We start from the raw sequence: 21,574 nt of genomic DNA, 5'->3' as shown, positions 1-21,574 counted from the left end.
TATATATATATATATATATATTACCGCTATTATTTTGAAAGCGGTTATATAGTGTCAATTTATCTTGAATGATTATTCAAGTTACTTACTTTTGGATATTTCAGTTCAAGTGACCTTTCTTATAGACTAAAATCTAGGCCAAAATTTCACGGTATAACCAGTTTTCGGACGGGTAAATCAAAAATAGCCAGCGTTTACCAAGTCAATAAAAAATAGCCACCGTTTTGCTGCAATAGAGACCGGTCCAGCATAATATACTGGAGTTTCGGTGCACTTGTGTATGAACTCCAGCATATTATGCTGGACCGGTATACTTTGCTGGCTCCAGTATAATATACTGGAGACTGGAGCACTGGTGCTCCAAACTCCAGTATATTATACTGGATCATTATACTTGTTGGAACTCCAGTATATTATGCTGGAGTTCTAGTGTATTTATGCTGGAACTCATCATATATGTTGAGTTCCAGCATACTATCCTGGAACTCCGGTATAATATGCTGGAGTTCAAGTATACTTATGCTGGAACTCCAGCATAATATACTGGAGTATTTTCCGGGTTTTGAACAGTGTTTTCGCTCAGATTTATCTTTACATAAAAAGTGGCTAAATTTCGATTACTTCTAAAATTGGGCTATTTTTGAACGACCAATTGTAAATCTGGCTATTTTTAAAAATCACCCTGACGCATCTTAACTTTGTCGCTTTAGCAAGAAATTTGGCCAATAAACTTTCTCATTACCACTTCGATTAACTTTATTATCTGACAATCTATGTATTCTATCCCATAATACTATAAGAATCAAATATGAATAGAGTTTCACTCCTCAGATGGAGTTTGTTAATTGAATTCTTTAGATCATTTCACTCTATTGTGGTTCATTATTGTTGGATCAAACACACACGCAAGTATATGTGGTCGTCAAGTAATAAAATGACTCGAAAGTCGGATGTCGAACCCATAAAAACTTAGATTAACCGTTAACTAAGCAAACTAAAATCAATTTAATGTCCAAGATAATAAAAACTATTAATTTTCTACCATAGTACTATTGCAAAATTTTAAACAAGTAACCAAGGGAGATATAGTTCCGGGGTTGTGGTTGGTTTATCAATCTTGTTGAGTTCGTAATTACACCTGTTAATCCAAATTATCTATGATTGCTAGTTGAACGGATCGTTTAGATAAATAGCATGTGCCCACAATACTATCCGTCTATCCATAATATATCAATCCTATATTCCTATTGTCTTGAATCTATCATGAACGAATATAATATGATATTCAACTAAGCAAGACTGTTAGGTATATTCCTATCCTAACCGCGAAATCTTTCCTCGAGCCACGGGTTCAGAAACAAGCTCTCTCTAATTCTACGCTAATCTAAACACGGCTTTCCCAAGCATAGCATAGATAGTAAATGGAATCAATTGTTGGCCAAACAATTAAATAATTATGCACAGAATTAGAGAAACAACTAAAGATGATAACTCGAATTAACGGTAATATAATTAATAAACTCCAATATTCATGACAACCACAACCCTAGAAAGCGAAGTTTAACTCCACATAGACATGGTAGCAAAACAATAATTCATCCAAAGAAACGTAAAGATTACTCAGTTTGATGGAAGAAAGATGGAATCTGATGAATTCCGGCCTCCATGGTGGCTCAGTTCTCTCCCTAGGTCTAAAGTATGTCAAAAGTTCTCAAAATAGCATTTTTACATGTATTTATACCAAGTAGGGTCGGGCCCAGACAAAATATTTTTCCTGCACGAAATAGGACTCTGGCTCTGTAAAATTTGCATAGGCGCGCTGCATGGGGCGACGCACCACGCAGTGTGCTCGTGGGGAACTTCAGAGAGCATGCAATTTGAGGGCAACAACAATTTACACAGCCGTGGCGCGCTACGCGGTGCCCCACGCTACACGGCTATGGGAATTTGGAAAAATGTAAAACATGAAAGTTGCAGAACTTTAAATAGCTTTCCAATGATATATTGTGGAACCCAAACGGATTTCTGAGCGAAAAGTTATGTGCATTTTACTGGACAATGCTCAGTATGCCTACTCGATTCTTCGTTTCGTTCTTAAAGTGCACTATCATCCGTTGATCCCTGAACACGATCAAAAATTAATCCTTGGCTTTTACTCAGACTTCAAAGCTCCAGAATAGCTTGAATTCATTCCATTGCATCTACATAGATCAGAATCACTCCTACAAGGCATAAAACACACATTTAGTGCAAAACACTAGCGATTAAAGCTCAAACTCAATTAAAGTACAGTAAATTAGAGTGTAATAAGCGACTAAAATACGTAATTATAGTCTATCATTGACACCCACACTTAAACCATTGCTTGTCTCGAGCAATCAAACTACACTTTATATAGACACGACCTTTGTAAACAATTATCCTAACTCATCACACCAAGAATGTTTAAAATAGACTAAGCACAAAAGTGTAACCTCTTCACCTCAAGATTTGACTCACAAGTACCACACATTATTCATATCTCACTCACTTACTCTAACATAGAGGTCAATGACATTACCTTTCCTTCATGAATCAAGTGCCCTCACATAACAAAAGGGAGTCGTTCCACACACAATACAATTTAAGAACAATTTGGAACTCAAGATAGAAAGAATTCACTCACTCTCAGAAATAACATTCATATTTCACAAAAGATGTACCATAGGCTTGCCCGTAATGTACTACTCTACTAATCGAGCTCATCTAGTCTAGGATCAAGTAAAACTTTAATTGGTTGTAATGTAGGTTGCGGGACGGCTAGGATACATTTGGATATAAGAGTGACTACACCTCCCTAAGCACTTTAATACATACACTTTAATATTTAAAACTCCATACTTATGTCAAACCATAACTTCACTTTCACATCAATGTACCTTAACTCCCTACTTCTTTAATTACAATTACATCAAGAGTCACCACTATCAAAGAATATTTTTCACAATAATACAACTATTTTTTTCTTTCTTTTCCAATTTAAGTGGCTCTTACTTATTCAAAATAGTGCACATTTCTCCTTATTTCATTAGTTCCACTCAAAAGCCGAACCAACCACCCCACACTTTAACTTTTACAAAGTTCATAACAATTCAAGTGCTCATGAGAAGTGAAAAGGTTCAAATAGATGTTTAATTCAAACAAATGAGTAAGACATGTAACGTGGTTGCCAAAGAAACAGGATTACAGGCTCAAAGGGGTTAACTACGATACATAACAATTAGGCGGGTAAAATTTATATATGGCTCAACAAAAAATGCCTATATCACTTCCTAGACTGAACAAAACTACTATTTCGCTTTGCAAACACACGGGCAAAGTTCTAGACATCAAATGCAATGCACAAAATAACACAAAAACCTCACACACATGGTACATAACTCACTCAGGATTTGACCATCAAGACACTCTAGTCAAAGCAGTTAAGCAAAGTTAAGATCATACAATTTAAGGTACTTATACAAGAGTCAAAAAATGAGTCTAAGCGTCACAACTAAAGCACTCACTATTCTCAAGGCATAACAATGTCAAGAGATATTTCTTCAATTCAATTCACAGCACAATGGCTCATACTTCTAAAAGAAAAAAGTGAACCCGGTTCAAATAAAACACTTAAAAAAGAACCACGGCACAAAGAAAAACCAAGGGGGGAATTAATACACTATCTACAAAGAAAATCTTTTTGTCCTTTTTCTTTAGACTTAAATCCTCAAGAAAATTGTCTAGGAGATCCATCGTCGGAAAAATTCCAATTTTCCTACTTTTTTCAAATTTTTTTTCGATTTTTCTTAGGCTACACAATTATAGAAACAAAAATAAGAAGTTAACATTTTTCTAACACACTCAACTAATCATCTAGAGAAATTCTCCCACCCCATACTTAAAAGAGTGCAGTGTCCCCAATGCACAAATAAAGCAAAACAATAACGAGGGTGGACCTGAAAGGCCAAAGGCCGAAGCAATAGTGGCTCACGGGGTACTCAGACTTCTCCCAGGCATGGTCCTTTATGTGGGCACCCCACACTTAGTTCTCATCATCTAGCTCGCTTTTGCACTCTTCCAATGGCTTTGCATCTATGCTTATAATCCTACAAAATAAAACAAATACTACAAAAAATAATATAATAAAGATAAAAATAAAAGAAAGCATTAAAGCTGGGTTGCCTCCCAACAAGCGTCTGATTTAACGTTGCGCACGATTTGAACCACTTTTTTCTCTACCTCGAGCTTATGAATTGTACCCATAACATGTCATCCAGTCTGCGGCTATGCTCCAGTGGTGGGGCTATAAGTATAATCAGGCTAAGTAATAAATTATCCACTCTGTACTTCTCGGCCTTTAGGATGAGGGATGTAATTCTGTCTCTCTGGCACGACGAATTCAAGAATGTAAGCACCCCGTTCCTCGTCCATTGGTTCCTCCAAGGGCTCAGATGACTCGATTTCCATGTCATAATCCAAACACAATGTTGAAAAATGTATGGAATAAGGACCAGTACGCCCCAACTCTAGAATTCCGTCACTATTTACATCCTCATATGTACACACATTAGAGTCTTCAAATATAATATTATCTACTTCCTCACATGACTCTAGAGTGCTTTCCTCAACACGGACATCATCAATAAAAAAGTATGGTCGAATGATTCGCTCTCCACTTTTAGCTCCTCAATTTGGCGTATAAGCTCCTTTTCAATTTTACGCAAAACTATTTTGTTGGGCGTTCGACGCATCAACCTTTGCAATCAATTGAGCACCCAAGTCGTGAATAGTAGTGCCAAAAACTTGTTGGGACCAAACACACATGCAAGTATACATGTCCGTCAAGTAATAAAGTGACTCAAAAGTCGGATGTCAAACCCACAGAGACTCAGATTAACCATTAACTAAGCAAACTAAAATCAATTTAATGTCCAAGATAATAAAAACTATTAATTTTCTACCAAACTAATATTGCGAAAATTTAAACAAGTAACTAAGGGAGATATAGATTCCAGGGTTGTGGTTGGTTTATCAATCCTATTGAGTTCATAATTACACCTGTTAATCCAAATTATCCATGATTGCTAGTTGACCGGATCGTTTATATAAATAACATGTTCCCACGATACTATCTGTCTATCCATAATATATCAACCCTATATTCATATGGTCTTGAATCTATCATGAACGAATATAATACAGTATTCAACTAAGCAAGACTGTTAGGTATATTCCTATACTAACCGTGAAATCTTTCCCCAAGCCACAGGTTCAGAAACAAGCTCTCTTTAATTCTACTCTAATCTAAACACGGCTTTCCCAAGCATAGCATAGATAGTAAATAGAACTCAACTACTGGCCAAACAATGAAGCAATTATGCACAGAATTTGAGAAACAACCAAAGATGATAACTCGAATTAACAGTAATATAATTAATAAACTCAAATATTCATGACAACCACTACCCTAGAAAGCGAAGTTTAGCTCCACATAGACATGGTAGCAAAACAACAATTCATCCAAAGAAACGTAAAGATTACACGGTTTGATGGAAGAAAGATAGAATCTGATGAATTCCGGCCTCCACGGTGGCTCCGCGCTCTCCCTAGGTCTAAAGTATGTCAAAAGTTCTCAAAATAGTGTTTTTATATGTATTTATACCAAGTAGGGTCGGGCCCAGACAAAACACCTTTTTTCTGCGCGAAATAGGACTCTGGCTCTGTAAAATATTACAGGTGCGCCGCATGGCGCGTCGCGCCATGCGGTGTACTTGTGGGGAACTTCAAAGAGCATGCAATTTGAGGGCAGCAACAATTTACACAGCCGCGGCGCGGCTGTAGAAATTTGGAAAAAATGTAAAACATGAAAGTTGTAGCCCTTTTAAATAGCTTTCCAACGATATATTGTGGAGTCCAAATGGATTTTTTTGAGCGATAGGTTATGTGCATTTTACTGGACAATGCTCAGTAAGCCTGCTTGATTCTTTGTTTCGTTCTTAATGTGCACTATCATCTGTTGATCCCCGAACACGATCCCAACTTAATCTTTGGGCTTTTACTCTGACCTCAAAGCTCCAGAATAGCTTGAATTCATTCCATAACATCTACATAGATCGGAATCGCTCCTACAAGGCATAAAACACACATTTAGTGCAAAACACTAGCGATTAAAACTCAAACTCAATTAAAGTGCAGTAAAGTAGAGTATAATAAGCGACTAAAATACGTAATTATAGCCTATCATCAATTATCTCTATAATAATATTGTTCAGTAACTTACCTTGTAAGACAATTTAGGAGTTGTAAATAACATAAGTGTAGCTTAAACTATAATGTGTTCTCAAATTACTTGATACCAAGAAGGCATCTGAAAAGTAACATGTAAAGCATAACAAAAAGAAAAAAAGAAAGGACACTAGCAACATAATTTACATTTTACCTCTTACATTAATTGACACTAAAAAATCTTGGGTAAATCAATCTTATCCTACAATTAATTCATGTGAACGAGGAAGATTACCTTGTACTTAAAGCCGTTAATAAACTAATCTTAAGTCATCATTAGCATGATTTTACAAACACAAATACTTTGCTGCGTTTTGAATGAACCAAAAGTCCACACTTGTGGAGACAAGATTTAGATCTTACCATTTTCCACATGCTGATGCGTATTCTTCAATTTAAGAATTTGACCAATCTCCTTTTTTGCCATTTTTTAATTTTATTCGCTATAATCTTTCTAATATCTTGACCCAAGATTTTCATGTTTACAAGAATTCTCATTATGGAAATTACCAAGTCAATGCTTCAAGAAAAATGAATCAAGATACTGGGATGTTCTGACATCAATGAATACACTCAATTAGAAATATTCATTACCAAACTATAGAAAGCTTAAGTCCAACTGATTAGCGGCAAATTCATAATTATAGTCCAACTGGGAGTCATGACTATACTAAAATACTCAACAAATTGCATAAGATAAATATTGCTAATTAATAAGCCATAATAAAAATAAACATAATCTAAAAGTACTAAGTCATGTTAAAATAAGTACGACTAATAAGTACTAAGTATTAATTACATGACTAAATAATATTAAAAGCGACTTATGCATTTTCACTCTCTAAATCAATGCAAAACTAAAAAAAAAATATCCAATACTATTGTCATTTCTAGTATTGAATTGATTTTTTTTTTTTGGCTAACATTAGTATTAATTTGATTTTGCTTTGGGCTTTATTTGGGTTACTAATTTTTATGGGCTATAAAACACATTTGACCATTTAAAAGTTCTAAGTCCATACTTGAAATAATACATTAAAGGAATTTTTACGCCGTATAGAAAACCTTAGTACCCTATTTATTTTAAATAAATACCATTTTAAAATATTACATCCTATAGATACCTTTTACTTTATAGCCAAATATTTAATTATAGTTACATCCTACATTTATGGCACCATATATGCTAAATAATATTTTTCTCTCTCCTTTTTAGTCTTTTCTCTCACATAATCACCGTAAAATTGACTAACCACGTTCTCTCTCTCTCTCTCTCTCTTTTTGCATACACTTTACTCTTTTCCCTCAACCCACGATTCATACCTCTTCTCCCACCCAAATTCTCTAGTTCTCCTCCATTATCACTATATTACAATCGCTTAGGGTAAGTTTAATTCGTTGATTTTGATAGACGAAGAGCAATTGGTTCAACTGTAGCGGCTCGATTCTGCATGGAAGTGGTCGTCGAAGTAGGGTTCACAGCTTTTGCGTAATTCATGGCTTCGTTTGTGGGATTTGAGGGCTGGGGATTGTTTGTAGTTGTTGTAGGAGGTTGGGCAGATGTGTTAGGGGGCTGACCAGCCGGAATTAATGGCTGGCCGCCGGCCGGCGAAGCCATAAGGCTGTTTCTCTCTCTAGATCGCCCAAATCGCCTATTTGTATTCAGTTGTATTCGAATGTATATTTCAGCTGTATTCACATGTATTCAGCAGCATTCATTTATATATTTTAGATGTATTAAAAAGTTATGCATATTCTCTTGTATTCAGTTTTAATCAGTTGTATTTAACTATTTTATTCAGCAGTAGCTAGTTGTATTCAAGTGTTTTATACAACTGTATTTCAATTGTATTCAGTTGTAGTTAGTTATATTCAACTATTTTATTCAGTAGAAGTTAGTTGTATTTTGTTGCATTCAAGAGTTTTATTCAGCTGTATTCAGTTGTATTTTGTTGTATTCAGTTGTATTTTGTTGTATTCAAGTGTTTTATTCAGATGAATTAAGTTGTATTTTGTTGTATTCAACTGTATACAGTTCTACTCAACTATATTATTCATATGTATTTCTCTTTATTCAGCTATAATCTTTATTACGTATCTTTCAAATACAGATTAATGAGGGATCATTTTAGTTCGTTGAGTTAAATTAGGAGAATATCATGTGATTTTATTTCCTTCCGTTTTTAACCAGTTTAACCTTCCAGATTTTGCGCAGATACGTTACTGTATTTAACGTTAATGCCGCTTGAATACAGCTAAATACATGTCAAACTTAGCTGGAATTCCACTTTTTACGCCTATTTTTTTGGTTGTATTAATGAATACAACAGCTTAAATACATGAAATACATTGTATAAAAACATAAAAGGTATCTATAACACGTAATATTGCAAAGGGTATCTATAAATGACTAATTAGACCTAAAAGATGGTGCTTTATGAAAAATTCTCTACATTAAAATAGAGAACTATTAAAGAGTTTAAATTATATTAATAAATTACATTACAATAATTATTTTTATGTAAAAAATATTTTTAAAAAACTTGTATACATGTAATGTCGGATTGGTTTGGTTTCGGTTTGACTTTTTCTAGTTAAAACCAAATCAAACCAATTATAGTCGGATTTTTTTTCCTAACATCAAACCAAACCATAATCAGATTTTTTTTTCTTAGTTTGATTCGGATTATCGGTTTGATGCGGTTTGTCGGTTTCTTTTGTGCACTCCTACATTTAAGCATAAAATGCTGCAACTCCCATGCATGATGCATCTTCACTTTGTATATTCGATTCAGTCTATTTTCTCCTTTGAAATGGCACTTACAACTTTATTCACCGATTTCCAAAAGTGGAATACCAAATTCGGCGACCCAACTTAACAGTAATTGCCAACTAAACCACTTTTTTGGTTTTCTCACTTATCTGTGGTCCAAACTTTATAAATTTGACCCATAAATTAATATATAATCATATCTTTGCTCAAATCCAGCATCAACACAAAAGTCGGATTTAATTATTCAAAGAAACAGCATAACGACACCTTAATCCCGGATATTACGCTAGACTAGATAAATAAATTAAGTTTAACATCATAGAGAGTCAAAGGGTCTTCAATCCAATTCATATGAATTCAACACTAATTATGTAAACAGAAGAAGAAGAAAAAATAGTAATTAAAGGAAATAGAAAATTGAAGTGGAGACTTTAAAGGGAGAGATTCATGCATGTTCAAGATTTTGATAAGCATGTGAGAGAACTGAGAGAATATGTAGGAGGAAAGAGTGGCACATGACAAGGTTTTAGCAACCAAACGTGCATTCCATGTGAGAGGAACTTAATTTGGGTCCAACCCCCACTCCTCTAAAGAAGAATCTCAAGTCAAAGGGATCACATCCAGGGGCGGAGCTACAGTATTAGTTGCGTGTTCGATCGAACTTAATAGCTTTTGTCCAAACCTTATATTTGTACTAAGAAATCTAATGAATATGTACAAATTATTAATTTAGAACCTAAAAACTTAAAAGGATTATAATCTCGAACCCATAAGGTTCAAATCCTGGTTCCGCCTCTGATCACATCCCAAAACCCGAGCGCAAAAAATTACTTACACAATCAAATCACCTATAAAGAAATTATAGGTAAATTTTTTCTACGATAAATATTAGTAAGTGATAACCTGATAAAAAGGTAATAAACACATTACCCATAGTGTAATTTTATTGTTGTTAAAACGTTGGATTGTAACATTTTTGAGGCCTTGAGCCATTAGGTTACTTGTATTGGATCATATCCTTGTTGGCAAATCTTTAACATTTAAAAAAGATTAATTATACTCCAAAAAACATGACAAGCAATAATGACATCGCAAAAGGCACAAACTTTCTACAATACCAACAGCTATATAATCCTATTTTATAACAACAATCATTTACTACTCCACCATGAGTGGGGAAGAAATTAAAAACTAATACATCTTGATTTAATTAAGCCTATGCTTTTGATAGCAAAGGAATCATCACAATTCAAACACACTATTATATCTAATGTTGTAAGAAAAAATTGAAATCTTAAAGGGGGTAAAAAGAAAGAAAATGAAAATTTTGGCACACACCACATGTAAGGGAAGTATTGCTACAACCCCATGTATATAATACAAGATAGTCATAGTCTAAGGACAGTTTTGACCGTTGAACTTTTGCAACACCACTTTTGGCGCCGCGGCAAATCTAGGTGAGCTTCTTAATGGTGGATAGAGGCCGGTGGCGCCGGATGTGGCGGTAGGCTTGCCGGAGGAAGCGAAGGTTTGCATTGATAACACTTAGCGAAAAGGCCAAACGTATCGATTTGTCTGATGAAATTGGTCATGCTAGCCCAACCTCCGAACCCAAATCCGACAACAAAAACCCAACCCACTATGAAGATGTTAATGGCATACATTGCAGTCCAACTTGGCATGAAAAATGGAGGTTTCTCCGCCGCATTCTGCAAGTTCAATCAAAAGATAACCTTAAATTAGAAAAAAAAATAATCAAGAAATGGTCCAATTTTATGAACATAACAAATGTAGGGACCAGAATGGAAATAAAGTGTTAAATTCATTGGCAAATATATACAGGATACTAGTGGCAGTAAATTATGTCAAAATCAAGGGGGCATAAGGTTGTCAGTCAAGAAACTAGCCAGCTCATCTGAGACATAATACAACAGTGAGACTGTAGTTTATAACTAAATGAAATGGACTTTCCACCTATATCTTCTCCCCTACCATATATTTCCAAATCCATGCTATTAATGCCTTTGTTGTACCTTTGTGTCCTCTCTCTCTCCCCCACCCACAAAAAAAACCCCACCCTCACCCTCGTACTTTTATATAAGAATTTAAAGTATATGCACGAATAATAAGTTATGGAATGTTTACGTCATCAATGCAATGAATAATTACTACATTTATCATAAGTTGATGATGAATACTTATTAAATAGAATTACATGTATTAACCTTATAAGTCTAATTGTATAAATATTAGGCGATAAGAATTTATAATTCGACCACAAGGTAAAAAGACTCGGCAAAGGGACATATACAAAGAATTTTTGGCAATCTCTCTCACAAGCCCTTAACACCAACCCGTGAATTGTTAGGTCAATCTAAAGACTAACAATTCAACTCAGGTGTATAAAATGCCACTTGGATAACAAAATCTTAATATAATATAATTTTGCATTTGATTTTTGAATATCTTATACGTAACAAAAGTGAACCCGAGTCATGACCTAGCTGTCAAAAGTGAGTGAAAATTATGAAAAACCAAAGCTAACTGTTTCTAATATTTGGTGGACAGAATTATGGAATTTATGATATATGTATAGAGAGTACAATTGGGAGGTAGAGAAATAAATGCATACCTGACGAGCGGAGGATTTACGATAGGTGAGCATATGGGCAAGAGCTGGGATGATGTAGACTGTGAAACTAACCAAAAGAGCACCAACTGCAGAATTAATAGGTCCAAAAAATGGGAAAATAATAGCCAAGAACCATATTGGTATAACCACAGGCAATCTAGCCAATGCCCTTAGGCATATGCTTTTTGTATCATGCATCCCTATAACTTTCTCCCACACAAAATATAATGGAGTACATGCAAATCCAAATGTGATAAACTGATGAATTAACATCAAGATCACAGCAGCATCACGCCATGCGTTTTTGGGTAGAAGTGAAAATGCATTACTATGGTTTAAAAGTTGATCTCCAAATGCCCAGTAAACTGCTGATGCTGATGGTAATGTTAGGGTGAAAACGTATAAGGTGGCTATTAAGTATATGTACTTGAACTTCTGTGGTTTCCACATTGCATGCATAATTTCCCTGAATAAATATTTAAATAAGTGGGTTAATTAGCAAAATAAATCCAATAAAAATAAGAAGAAATTATAGTATAAAAGAATTTTTATGCTATCAAATCGTTCATACACGGCTAACAAGTACTAGTTAGGCAACTTCCTATAACAAGTGAAGTTACACTGATACTGTAATAATTATTTACACGATATTATATAAGTTATATGTAAACAAGAATATGGAATCTAATCATATGCCTTAATTACTGAAGTCATATAAAGAAAGTACTTTGACAATATGGGGCATTGGATTCTTTAAATACAATTATGTAAGCTGTACCATTAAATGCATGAAAGTATTCTTAATGGGATGCATTTAATGACTAAACAAGTCTTTGGCCTAGCTAGTTTCCATGTACCACGAACGTGCCAAGATACGAGGATAAGATTACAGGCAATATGGGAAGAGTGGGAAAAAAGGTTATATTTAAAGGGAAACAAAAGTGAGAAAATTTGTATATAATGAAAGGAAAAAAAAGAGGTCTATTTTCACTGTTGTTTTTTCATGTGAAGGGAAATGGAATGGGTAATGTTGTTTTTCCAGCTTACAAAATTAAAAGAAAAGGTTATTTTTTCATGATTTTGTCGGGTGTTGACAAACCCCGAGGTAGGAGGCAAAAGCTGCAAAGAGAAACTGTGTAGAAACTAGAGCAGACCAAGAAGAGAAGAAGATGATATTATATATAAAAGGAGTATAATGTATACTAATATATGGATAAAGGATTATTACATAATACTTATTATCTATATAAACATAAAAGTAAAATAGATAACATATTCATATTTATTTATTGTTAAGAATAAAGCAGCAGTAAGAAATAACTTACACAGTAACAGCATGACCACCGAAGGTATAAAGGATATTGGTAGCACCAGTGAAATACAACACAAGCTTGTTTGGAGCAGAGTGTTGAACATTTTCAACCTATACATACAAATAATTTTTCACTTAATAGAAACCCAAATATAAAAATTCAAAAATAAGATTTGACTTATTTAGAATAGTAAAAAAAGTTACTCTATCATTGTATATTAGCAAGTAATATATATGCCTTAATTTTTTTATTAACAGTTACATATAATTATTAGACTCAAATTATTTACCTGGCCATGAACAAGAGCTGCAACGGTTAAATACCAAGCTGTGTAAGTGGTCATCCCAAGGCCAAGAAAAGACCAAATTCGATAGTTGTGGAAAGAAGGAATGAAAACAGTAGTAGCACAACAAGCTCCAAATATGTATGTCCATGTCCTCTTGTCCAAATGATCATTGATGTAATATATGTTACTGTTCCAAGTCAAGAAAACCATCCAAAAAGAAACCATCAAGATAAAGTTTTTAACCAAATTCCAGTTCAGATATGTACACTAGTACTTTTTTTTTCCTTTTAAAATGAAAGGGATCTTGTTCATAAGTCAATAAGTCCATACCTTGCACAAGCAATTAGTTGAATGACAGATCCAAACAGAAGGAAAGTACAGTTGAAGGCAAGGCCTGCTGCTTTCCAGTATGGTCCCAGTAGTCCATCTAACACTTCAAACCACTGCCATTTCAAGAAAAAATCAAATAATATATAGAATCTGTTTCCAATTCCTTTGATAGTGAGAATGAGAAGATAAAATACTAGGATGGAAGAGGTAGCTCGAGGCACAAAGCTCTAGAAAATTGCGGACTTTGTATTTATGCAAGTTTTAGCATAGAGGAAATCCTAGAACAAATAAGAATAAAAATTCTTTAAAGAATATAAATATACCTGAATGACATGATTCTTGAAGCTAACACCTTCTTTTTCTTTTCTGCTTCTGTATTCAATATAGAGAACACTGATGAGGTATGCAGTCCAGCTACCAACAAGACCATAGAAGATCTGGAACACTATGCCTGATATCATTCCAAGTTGAGAAAAAGAGTATGGTAATGTCAATAGCACTTGTGCTACCTGTAAAAATAAATACATTAAATTCATCAAAATGAAATTTCTTATGTTTTTTTCTTAAAAGTAAAAAAAGGTGGTCATATATACTTGATTAGAAGCACAACTGAACCAAGCATCCCAAGCAGAACCACCATGCCAGAGGAAACTCTTGACATTAAAAATGGAGTGATCTTCTTCTAATTTCTCAACTTCTAATTCTTTTCCACCATCATGTTCAGTTTCATTGAAGTTTGGGACAATAGCTTCTTCTGCTTGCTTCTGAGCCAACATTTTCAATTTCTGGCAGATCTGTAAACAACACAAAAAAGGACACAAAATGAGACAAAAAAGAGAATACACACACACACACACACACACACGAGTCCCCTAATACTGAAAACTCCACATCCCTAGTTCCCTCTAATTCATCCTTTTCCCAAGAAAACGAAAGCCAAGAATTCCCCAGATCCAAAAAAACCACCCCATGAAAAATTAAAAAAAAAAAATAAAAAAAAACATTTTTTTTTTCATTTTCTTGAAGTACCTTGTATTAAGATGTTTTCTTTCTTGTAACCAGATCTCTGCAAAAGAAGAAGAGGAAGAAGAAGAATACACACTTCCTCTAATTGAGCTATTCTTTTTGTTCTCTTAGCAGCAACCGCCCCAACTTATAGTAAAAAAGCAGAGGAAAGAAGAAAACTTGAGCTAAACAGCTTTCTTTTTAAAAAAAAATCTCTCTTTTTCAAGAATTTAAGTGAATTATAAATGCAGCCCAGAAATAATTGTAAGATCACACAAAATCTTCTGAAACCACAACAACCAATTCACTTAAATGCTTGTGTCAAATATATAATTTATAACTTCTCTGCAAAACACAAAGGCGGCTAAAGACACCTCAAAAGTAGCAAAAAGAAGAGCTTTTTTTCTCTTTGCTACTACTGCAGAGACTAGAGAGCAGAGTAGAAGCAGAAGAAATGAAGAAGGGAACTTTTTTATGTGTAGAATTCAAGTAAGCAGAGAGATATAAAGAACACAACTGTTACAGTATTAGTAGCAGCTAATCTAAGCTAAGCTCACTAGTTGGCAGAAGCAGTATGTATATATATATATTAATTGCATGTGTGAAATACTATTTTTTTTTCTTCTTTTATTTTCACTTTTTTTCTTTGTTTTGGAAATTCTTGCTTTTTCTCTTTTCATCACTGTAATCCACTCATGATTCTACTCTTATTAAGGGTCTTTGTTTTTGGTAGAAAGAAAAAAAAAAAGACATATGTGTTTATGGTGACAAAGACTCAGACTCAATTCTCATCAATTGAAACTTAAGCAGTTCCACTATTAAATACAAAATTAATTAACTTATATACAAACACAGTGTATACTTTAACCTATTATAGCCAGGGGCGGAGCTAGCCAATCAGCTACGGGTTCGGCCGAATCAAGTAGCTTTGGTCCATACTATGTATTTGTTTTATGAAATTCATTGAATATGTGTTAATTGTTAATTTAGAACTCAGTAACTTAAAAGGATTAAAACTCCGAACCTATAACCTTCATATCCTAGCTCCGCCTCTTATTATAGTAGTAGATACCATGCTTTATTTTTCAGGTTAATAATTTTAATTATTATGGATGATTAATTGTATTATCTTTTAGGTGATAAGATAATGCAAAAATATTTATTATATCATCAGTTTATAGAAGTTAAATTCAATTGAAAATCAAGATTTGGAGAACTTTTTAGTTAATTGATTTAAGTATTTACTTAGAATGATTACAAGTCTAACGTCCCAATTGCTTGTTTTGTGGGTGTTTGGTAAAAAATATTGGGTGGGAAGCAATTATCATTCTATGTTTGACTGTTATTTTCCCCTTTGCATGTGATATGGTATTTTTAAATACAAGGAAGATTCCAAAATTAAAGAATTTGTATGTTTTCTTTCAAGATACAAACGTCATGTACAACATCTGCATTATTTTCTGTTCTCTTTATGGTACTTAAATCCATGTCACTTAATGTAGTTCATATTCAAACACTTAACATTTAAAGTAAATTTGCACAAATAAATCATGGTTAATATAGTGAAATGGAAGAAAAAAAACTTTAACCGTGAATGAGGAAATGATATTTTAATGACAAATTTGCGCAAAAAATAACTTACTTCCAATATTTAGTAAATTGTGAAACATGCCATATCAGCTATATATCTCTCTTTGATGGATACTAATATTTCAATCTTTATTCAGAATTAGTATAAAATTTAGAACGTTAAACCAAATTATCATTTAGAGATTTAGTCATTCAAATACATTTAAAAGAAAATTCATCTTCCTCTATTTTCTTGTTCAGTTTTAATTTTCAGGTGTTGCGTGTTTATACCTTCTACATAAATTATCCTTAAGGATCACAGATTTTAGCGTGCAAAAGAACGAAAAAACATTCTAACGTTTAAATTTTCTCGTTTCTATAGGCTATAACAGAAAAATATTTCTTAAATATGTTAAATTGAAAATTTCTACCAATATAGTGTAGTTGCTATTTGATAAACATCAATATTTACTTCAAAATGGAAAATCAATTAAGGAGACGGTTGTGACTAACACGGAAAGGCTAGTTGTACTCAAAGAGGAACCTCTGTTAGTATAATGTATAATTCAAGTGGGCCTAGCTGTAAAGCCCATTATTTACTTTTATGACATTTGAGAGAAATATTACCTTTTCTTACCCAGGGATAAGTAAGGCCCATTACAACAATCATCCGCTCAACGTTATGATTATGCTGCAGTTCTGAGATGAATGATCAATTTACATTACATGCTGTTCTCTCTCAATATGTAATGTAATGTAAAACGTAAATTGTAATAACAGTGCTGATTCCAAATTTAACACCGATACAAGGAACGGAATACGAGAAAAATATAAAATTTAGTTTAGCTTTTATAACTACAACAAACTGTTACTATATTTTAAAATTAGTACATGCTATATATAAATGACATAAAAGTTACAACTAAGATCAAGCCAACAGTCCTGCTCCGCGTCGTACTGAGAAGGTGTGAGTGGATTTGACTCCATTATAGGGCTAATATGCAACATACACACAATATGGTGACATTCTTACAGACAATATTAGGCCCGTTTGGCCATGAGTTTTGTCAAAATAAATTTGGAATTTATTTTCAAAACTCATGTTTGGCCATTAATTGTGCCCATATTTTGGCCAAATTCCAAATCCCAAATCTCAAATTCCAAAATCAGCTGCCAAAATCCAAAAACTTGGGAATTATATACATGTTTTTCCAAAATAAAGCTGGAAAATATGTTTTGAAAACGTATGTCCAAACACATTTTCATCTTCAAACCAAACTTCACCCAAATAAGATTTTTCAAAATAAATTTGGGATCTATGGCCAAACGCTAGCTTAGTATCAATTCAGTCCAAAATATAAGACAAAAAACCATCATAACCGTCAAACTGAAACTCACTTAAAAAAGAATTGTGATTATAGGTTGACATCATAGGCCGGCATTACTAACTTCAAATCCTATTTTACGTTACTGTAACGACATAATTAAATGGTAACGGGCGGATTATCTATTTACTACGTATGTGTAATTTACCGCAGTCAATTGCTGCACAAAAATGCACGCCGTAAAAGGAGGACACGGGAGCCATCAAAGCTTCGGAGCCCCACTTCACCGCCGGCTTAGTTGCATTCGTGGCCCATATATATAATCGGCGTTTACGGACCCTACCCGCCAACCAGCCACCTTAGAAATTTCATCTTTTTAGTTTTCTCCCCCTTTATTGAAAAATTAAAGGGCCAAAAAAGAATGCTAATTAAAGAAATGGAACAAAAGATTACTACAGTAGATAAGGGAAAGAAGAAAGTACTATTACTCTTAATTAATTTGCCCCATGTTTGCCTTTATTTAGTATTTATTGTTATTTTTCCCAATGGAGATTTAGCGTGCTCTTTATTGCTACTTTCCGCCTCTCGCTCCACCAAAAAAAGGAAAAAGGGAAAAATAATTAAAGAAGAAAGAAAGTTGGAATTGCATGAAGTAACAAATAACAAATGGTAAAAATAGATTAGCGCTACAACATGCCAGTAACAAAATCACATGTAAGTTTTTGAGATTCTAGCTAGTCTTATTCAAAGTCTTTTCCTTATTTATTTTCTAAGTTCACTAGCTCATCCTTGACCCAAAAATTTAAAAAATAAAATAAAGGGCAAGACTAGGGCTACAAAATTAGGAATTATAACTCTATTGCAATCAATAAGGTTAGATAATACCATAGATAAAAATACTTCTTTTGTCTATAAATACAATCAGGAATTAAATATACACGAATTTTCTTGGTGATGTAAAGTTTGTAATATGAACGCTTGTAATACTTAACTTTCGTTAAGTATCCAGTTTCCTTATTTTGCATGGAGAAAACATGTCTATTTTTGGCGTGTTAAAATTCTACGCGCCTCTTCTTTTTATTTTCTTTTCCCTTTTTACAAATTCGACAACACTTCTTACAGAACAAAGAAATAAGGCAATGCCCACGGACCATAAACTAAAGCACAAATAAATGGAAATAAAGCCACAGCATCCCTTTTAAGGGAACTTTTGCTATTTAACACTGAGAATAACGATGATGTCTAAACGGTAACACTTCTTATGTGGAGTTTAGACTTTATATTTGAGTTTATATATTTTATATACTGATAATGTAAATAATTTTTAGACATTGTTAGGTTATAATTGCTTTCTTTTTCATTTTATCATATTAAATTTGATATTGATAGTTACCTGTTAGTGTAAGTCAATCTAACTTGAGAATTTATAAACTATTTATACTATCGATACATATATAAAATATAAATTATTCATGTTTATATCGAAAAGTATTACGTAGCATTCTTGGCATCGTTTTTTCTGGGGAATTCCTCAAAGCCAAAAGAATAAAAGGATCTAGTGGGGTTGACCTTTTACTAAGGTATGCAAGTTGATAATTATTGTTAATGAATTTATATGTCCCTTTTTTATGATGAAATGATGGTGTGGATATCGGCAAAAAATGGTGGTGGTGGAAGTGGCCGGCCGCCGTAGCAGCCATTCGTGGTGGCGACTTTCCTATTTGTCTCAGTTTCTTGTTTAATGGGAATGTGTGTTACAAAAATTCTTTACAAAAACCCCACGTTTGCCCCGTTCAAACGGGATTTTGTCGGCTTTCTTTGCCCAATATTTTCCTCCACTAAACATTTTATTTCTGAAAAAACATTTCTTTGACATCCCAATTTAATCTTTTAGTGCCCCTTTAATTTATCGTCATCATCATTTTTCGTTTTTGTTTTTGCAACTTTTTCATTCTCTCCCCCCCCCCCCCCCCCCCCACAATATTCTCCTCTACCGCACCATTCTCAATTCCTGATTATTATTCCAATTTTAATTATTTAGGCTAAAACACTTTGAAAAGAAAAGTTATCTAGAAGCTTCAATACAAACTTAGTCCAGATATATATCAAGAACTTTCTAATTGGATTGTTGGAGAGAACCCTATGAGTGTGCTACAGTTATCTTTATGATTACCATTTTATGTGTAAAATGTATATCTGCATTTATTTTCTATTTATCCTTTTTCTCAAAATTTCTTTCTGAAACCTGAGGTTTAAAACGTGTTATGCAATTTGTCATTACTCGAAAAATTTTAGATAAAAAAGTTTTTATTTATGAACTAAAAAGAAAATAGGTTCATATAAATTAAAACTTTGAAAATATGTAAATATAAATATAATACAAAGCGATTAAGTCACTACTAAAAAAATCAGATTTTAGCGACGGAGCAAGTTCTGTAGCTAAACAGAAAAATTCATCGCTAATCTCATTTAGCAACGGATTAGCAACGGATTATCAAGAAATTCTTCTAGTTACGTGCGTTTTAGCGACAGATTAGCGACAACGTTCGTAGCTAATTTTTTTTTTTTTTTTTTTTTTTTTTTTTTTTTTTTTTTTAGTGGGTGCACAATAAATAGGAGAGAGCCGTTTAAATGTTTGTAAACCCATGATCGTTCTTGTTCTTTTTTTCTTTTCATGTTGATAATTTTAATATTTTGAATTTTTTGAGTTATTGAAATTTTTCTCAAGGTAGTATAACGTAAGTGGGAGAAGCAATGATTAAGGCATGGATTTTATATGCGAAGGAGGGATCAAAATTCGGGAAAATGTTCCATCGTTAGTATCCACGTGGGTCCCCCACTTACCACTTGCTACTTCATCTTGCGCTTTCACTATTCCTTTTCTAATTTATTTTTCGATCTTATTTAAGATTTACAGAAAGAATAAAATATAAAAGACGCGTTTGGAAGTAAGAAGTCTTTGGAAAAACTAAATGACTCGAATACTTATTTGATTAAAATTTGTTAAATATTTTTCAGTAGCTTTTCAATATTTTCGGATGAAGAAGTGTTTTAAGACACTTTTTTGAACCGAATATTATTCTTTGAATCACAAAAATAACAATAAATTAAGAAAAAGAGGAAACATATCATCTAAATAAATTTTCTTTTCTAAATTTTTTTCTTCAAATTCTACGCCCTGAAAATTTCTATAATGTGCTTCAACATAAAGGTAAAATATGAGTCGTTTTTCGGTTCAAGTTGATCTTTGTGAAACAGTACTGGGGGTTGACACTGAGATTTTAGCAGATCAAGATAAATTCTAAATTCAAGACGATTCTTGAAATATTAGGAGTCTATTAGGGTTACTTGGTGGCTACTCTACCCAAACCCTAATTCATGTCTATACATAAACTCTCGGAATATGCACAAAGAGTATGATCTCCGAAATTCCATAAAACTCTTGGAATATTCATTAAGAGATCAAAGACATGTCAAATATGTCTTACTCAAATTTCTAGCAACATTCAAGATCCAAACGGAGTGCTGCTACATGCTCCTTGATCATCAAATACATCAAGGAGATGCATATCATACGTGCGAGAAATACGCCGTTAAGGCCCTCGAATTATAGATAATAAATTGGAGGGAAGAATCAAGGGATAAACAGAGTTGTAACCTGCAATATTTTATTTTTCTATGCAAACTAATTGGCACGCCCAGTGGGACCAGTTTTGCCATTTATCTCTTCCTCTTGCAAATCGAAAACTGCAAGTTTCAAGATTATCTGTTGTGATGGTCGGATACTTCGAGTCTCGTCTTCAAATTTCAGCAAGCCTACACCTCGACAAATTTTGAAGTAGGGGGCATTTGTAGACACTGAGATTTTAGCAGATCAAGATAAATCATAAATTCAAGACAATTCTTGAAATATTAGGAGTCTATTGGGTTACTTGGTTACTACTCCACCTAAACCCTAATTCATGCATATAAATAAGGCTACATACGTCCTTGAAAGACGATCCCAGCAGTTCCATAAACTCTCGGAATATGCAC

The 21,574-nt window shown here is 33.5% G+C and overlaps 1 protein-coding gene across 1 annotated transcript; it reads right to left on the bottom strand.

Annotated features, from left to right (window-relative positions):
- Positions 1-10,163: 10,163 nt before the first annotated feature.
- LOC109207973 (auxin transporter-like protein 4) lies at positions 10,164-15,220 on the bottom strand. Its single transcript, XM_019370972.1, has 8 exons — positions 14,670-15,220; positions 14,234-14,434; positions 13,964-14,149; positions 13,641-13,753; positions 13,314-13,497; positions 13,037-13,134; positions 11,712-12,177; positions 10,164-10,788 (listed from the first exon to the last, which is right to left on the bottom strand). Exons 2-8 carry the CDS (start codon positions 14,414-14,416, stop codon positions 10,546-10,548), a joined length of 1,473 nt encoding a protein of 490 aa, XP_019226517.1. The 5' UTR covers positions 14,417-14,434; positions 14,670-15,220; the 3' UTR covers positions 10,164-10,545.
- Between the last annotated feature and the right edge of the window lie 6,354 nt (positions 15,221-21,574).

The sequence above is a fragment of the Nicotiana attenuata genome, unplaced genomic scaffold (assembly GCF_001879085.1).
Source record: "Nicotiana attenuata strain UT unplaced genomic scaffold, NIATTr2, whole genome shotgun sequence".
Classification (NCBI taxonomy): Eukaryota; Viridiplantae; Streptophyta; class Magnoliopsida; order Solanales; family Solanaceae; genus Nicotiana; species Nicotiana attenuata.
The sequence above is the reverse complement of the archived record's forward strand: the minus strand, read 5'-3'. Positions and strand labels throughout refer to the sequence as shown.

Excerpts from the sequence above, each read along its gene's own strand:
- LOC109207973 (XM_019370972.1), bottom strand. The coding sequence starts at position 14,416 with ATGTTGGCTCAGAAGCAAGCAGAAGAAGCTATTGTCCCAAACTTCAAT. Across the intron at positions 13,498-13,640 it reads CAACTAATTGCTTGTGCAAG|TAACATATATTACATCAATG; the intron begins GTATGGACTTAT and ends GACTTGGAACAG. Across the intron at positions 13,135-13,313 it reads CAGCTCTTGTTCATGGCCAG|GTTGAAAATGTTCAACACTC; the intron begins GTAAATAATTTG and ends TTGTATGTATAG.